The sequence below is a fragment of the Verticillium alfalfae genome, genomic scaffold (genome assembly GCF_000150825.1).
Source record: "Verticillium alfalfae VaMs.102 supercont1.4 genomic scaffold, whole genome shotgun sequence".
NCBI lineage: Eukaryota > Fungi > Ascomycota > Sordariomycetes > Glomerellales > Plectosphaerellaceae > Verticillium > Verticillium alfalfae.
The window spans coordinates 608778-612595 of NW_003315035.1; the positions used below are offsets into that span (position 1 = coordinate 608778).

Here is a 3818-nt window from a genome sequence, read left to right on the forward strand (position 1 = left end):
GTCGACAGGTGCGAGCTGTGCTCTGAGAGGCAGAGTGCTAACTGAGCTGGAGACTGACGTTGACGAGGACGGTGTCTTGTCACCGTTGGCGTTCATATTCTTGAGTTTCAAGGGCGTGACGAAGCCATCCGTTTTTCGCTTTTTTCCGGAAGAATTTGGAGTGGTGGCGGCCTCTAAGTTGGCTGCGCTGCGCTTGCTCGGAGTGGCGAACAACGACAGAGGAGCATTGGCTGTCTGCGATGCCCCGTTCGCTCTTGAGGGCGTTCCCAGCTCCCGCTCCGACATCAGATCAAACAACCCCATGACGCGGCCATCTCGCTGCGGCGTGGGCCCAATCGACCGTGGTGCTGCGGGACTGAACAAGTGGCGGGCAATCGAGGGGGTGGTTGTGTTGGCGTCGTCGTAGAGAGGTGGCAGTGATTTTGAGGGCGTGGCATCGAGCGAGGCGTTTCGTGATTTGGAGGGGGTTGCAAGGTGTTTTTGACGTTTTGAAGGCGTTTGTACCGGCACGTCATTTGATTGTCGCTTCTCTGACTTTGGGCGTTCTGAGGGGGGTGGAATCTTCCCAGACAGTATGTCACGGGTCTTGTTGTACTGCTTGTATTTCAGGGCTGCCTCGTTAGCAGGGTCGTTCAGAGATCCACAAATGAGAGAGGATGTATGTACCAATCTCGGCATTCTGTTTTATGTCGTCCCGTCCGGGTTTCTTGCCATCGTGGGTCTTTGCCCAAGTGGTCTCCCAGGTCTTGAGGTCGGCGCGCAACTCTCGCGACTGGGCCTCGTACTTAGCCCTGTCGTGCTCCTCCATCGAAGTTTGATTCGAGTGGGCAGACGTGGCGACGGTTGAAGGAAGCTCGAGGGTACGCCAGGTTGTCGGTAGAAGGAGTGGTGTGCTCAAACGTCAGGACCAAGGTAAGTTGAGGTTGCAGCAGGTGGTGATATCATGTGCCTTCCTTTTCCCTGTATGAGTGTATCCCTCGTCCGAGTGGGAAAGTACCAGGGACAAGCACTAAACGCGTCGCCATTGGGTTCGCGTTCCCGTCATTCTCGCGTTGGTCCGGGCCCCGCCGCACGTACCACGCTATTGAGTCGGATTCTCCGCTTTTTGGGCGACACACCACCAGAGGGCAGCCTCCACTCGATAAGGTACCGTTATTTGGGATGTGAGTCTTCCCGACGACATAACACCAAGGCGTATGAGGATAGATTGCTTCTGACAGCTGAACAAACGCGAGCCCGGTCGCTCTACACATCAAACGAGCTCGACGGTTCGCTTCATAGCTGTAGGGCGAACACGGAGCGACTGGAGAGAAAGCTTCATCCAAACCTTAGCCGCAGTGCGATACATCGCATGAACCCTCAAGCTTTAAAGTAACCACCCAGTAGCAGCACTGAGGTCGAGGAAACAAGCAGTGAAGAGAGAGCAGGAATCCTGAGATTGATTGTATGATCCTGACATTGTATACACACCTGGATCCAGGCCAGGCGCCTCAGGATACTCGAGAGTCGTCGATGCTCCCATCATGCTCGAACACCCGAGATCCCCTTGGCGAAGCACGTTGCAGTGTTCATCATGGGTTCTTATACCTGACCCTGAGGCTGAGGGCTGGTTTGGATGCTGGACATGTGGTGGTGGCAAATCATGGCACATTACCCCCTAGAAACCATCACTCCACTAAGCCTAGGCTGCCTACCTTACCTAAGGGACCTAGGTAGGGAGTTAGGTAGGTGACTTAGGGGACCTAGGGGAGCCGCAGCCTACCGATCCTATATCTCCTCCTCTCCCAACTACCTCTCGCCACACCCATGATATTGGCAAACACATCGACCCAAGAACACTGCAGGCAGCGGCATGTCAGCAATACCGCCTGACACCGATACCAGGCCCTCCCTCCAAGACATTCACTCCGCCGTCCTGCAAACAACGCTCAAGACGTTCGGCTCGACCGAGGACTGTTGCGTCATCTGTCTCTCTGAGCTCTCGGAAGGGTGCGAGGCACTCCCCTGCCACCACGCCGACTTTGATTTCCTGTGCCTCACTACCTGGCTCGAGCAGCAGCCGGCATGCTCGACATGTCCCCTTTGCAAGGCTGAGATCACCGAGATTCGCTACGACTTTTCGTCAGACCGAGCGCAATGGAAGACCTACCACGTCCCGTCAAAACCAGCACCACCACCACCATCGCAGCAGCAGCAGCAGCAGCAGTATCACAGATCCCATGATAGGACCCGCAGCGGTCCTGGTCCCCATACATCGCCAGGCCACTTTGCCGAACGCCGCCGCTTCGATCCCCTCGGCCTCCGCCGCCCGCGCCCTTCGCTCTACCGCACTCGTCGCGCGAGGGGCTCGGCCCAGGACGACGACCCCCTGCGGCACCGCCGCTTTGTCTACCGCAACCAGCTCTACTCGCTGCGTGTCGGCTCGAACCGCGTGTCGCGCTACCGCGAACTGACGCCTCATATGTTCGCCACGGACGCGGAGCTCGTCTCGCGCGCGCGCATGTTTCTGCGCCGCGAGCTGCAGGTCTTTGAGTTTCTGGCGCCCACGAGCGACACCTCGACGGCGGCGGCTGCGGATCAAGCCGCCGCCGAGAGGGACCCTGTGCGGCGGCGCAGGGCCAACAACGCCGAGTTCCTGCTCGAGTACATCGTCGCCATTCTCAAGACGGTCGACATACAGGGCAGCATGGGCCAGGCCGAGGAACTCGTTCAGGAGTTTCTCGGGCGGGAGAACACAAGGCTGCTGTTGCACGAGCTGCGCGCGTGGGCTGCGCAGCCCGTACATGGCGCTCGAGAACTGGGACAATGCCGTGCAGTATCCCGAGCTGCGAGCCAAGCGGGGGCGATCGCGGAGTCGCAGCCCTTCTGTCGAGGGCACATGGCGACCGGGGTCTGAGCAGGTCACGTATCCCTCGACGTGGCGGAGGGGCGACAGTTTTGGAGACAGGCCAGGCACGTCGCGGTCGAGGTTTGCGCGGGAGTAGACGTCTGCCCGCTTTTCTGTTGAGATACCCATGAATATGTATAATGATTTACGATGAAATTTGTCACCGAGACCCAGTTCTCATTTCTTCCTGTCGATTCCAGCTTGCAGGCATCCCAAAAAAAAAAAAAGACCAGAAAAAAATTGATACAGCACGCCATCTTGCAAGACGTGGTCCTGTATTGACAAACCAAGTATCCCATCGGCGTCATTTTACATCCGACCAAGTCGCTACTCCGACACCAGTCGACGACCCCACCCCCAGTTCGATTTGGTGCCGCCTGCTGACGGACAACGGTTCGGCCTCCCCGACCGAGGCACCGGCCGCGTTGTTCCACCGCACTACAGCGAACTCCACCGGGCAAGGCCGAACAAAAGACGCCGACGTGCTGACAAATGTCCGCCACGGCCGCCGACTTTAAAGAATGGCCGGCCCTGCGCAGGAACATCTCCTGTTACCAGCCTCCATCCACATTCGTCTCGTCCTGTGCTTCACTCGAGAGTCCTATTGAAGATCAACTGAGTTCTTACGCTACGGCATTCGCAGAGACAACCCCCTACATCATCCACCCACCATGACCAACTTCAACATCAAGATCATCTCGGACAACGTCTGCCCCTGGGTAAGCACCTCGCCACGCCAGCCTCCCCTCCAGCCTTCCCTCCAGCCTTCCCCCAATCTGGCCTCCAGTCACCCTGCAGCCCCAGCTAACAGGCCCCTCAGTGCTACGTCCGCAAGCGCCGCCTCGACAAGGCCATCGCCCTCTACCAGAAGACGGTCCCCGCCGGCAAGGACGACACCTTCACCGTCAGCTGATCTCCCTTCTACCATGCA

The 3818-nt window shown here is 58.1% G+C and overlaps 3 protein-coding genes across 3 annotated transcripts in view; 2 read left to right on the forward strand and 1 right to left on the reverse strand.

The window, feature by feature from the left end:
- The window catches only part of VDBG_03604 (DNA replication regulator SLD2), a gene marked incomplete at both ends in the record, with an annotated part of 1482 nt that extends 804 nt beyond the window's left edge, over positions 1-678 (reverse strand). The window contains one exon of the mRNA XM_003005605.1: positions 59-678. Within this exon, the coding sequence (XP_003005651.1) occupies positions 59-678 (620 nt within the window). The remainder of the gene's footprint in view (positions 1-58) is intronic.
- Positions 679-1852: 1174 nt separating this feature from the next.
- Positions 1853-2984, forward strand: VDBG_03605 (RING finger domain-containing protein; the record flags this gene model as incomplete). The annotated part of the gene is made up of 2 exons (XM_003005606.1): positions 1853-2643; positions 2681-2984. 2 exons carry the CDS (start codon positions 1853-1855, stop codon positions 2982-2984), a joined length of 1095 nt encoding a protein of 364 aa, XP_003005652.1.
- Positions 2985-3558: 574 nt separating this feature from the next.
- VDBG_03606 (conserved hypothetical protein) overlaps positions 3559-3818 on the forward strand; it is a gene marked incomplete at both ends in the record, with an annotated part of 813 nt that continues 553 nt past the window's right edge. Inside the window, 2 exons of the mRNA XM_003005607.1 lie at positions 3559-3606; positions 3699-3791. Coding sequence (XP_003005653.1) covers positions 3559-3606; positions 3699-3791 — 141 coding nt within the window. The remainder of the gene's footprint in view (positions 3607-3698; positions 3792-3818) is intronic.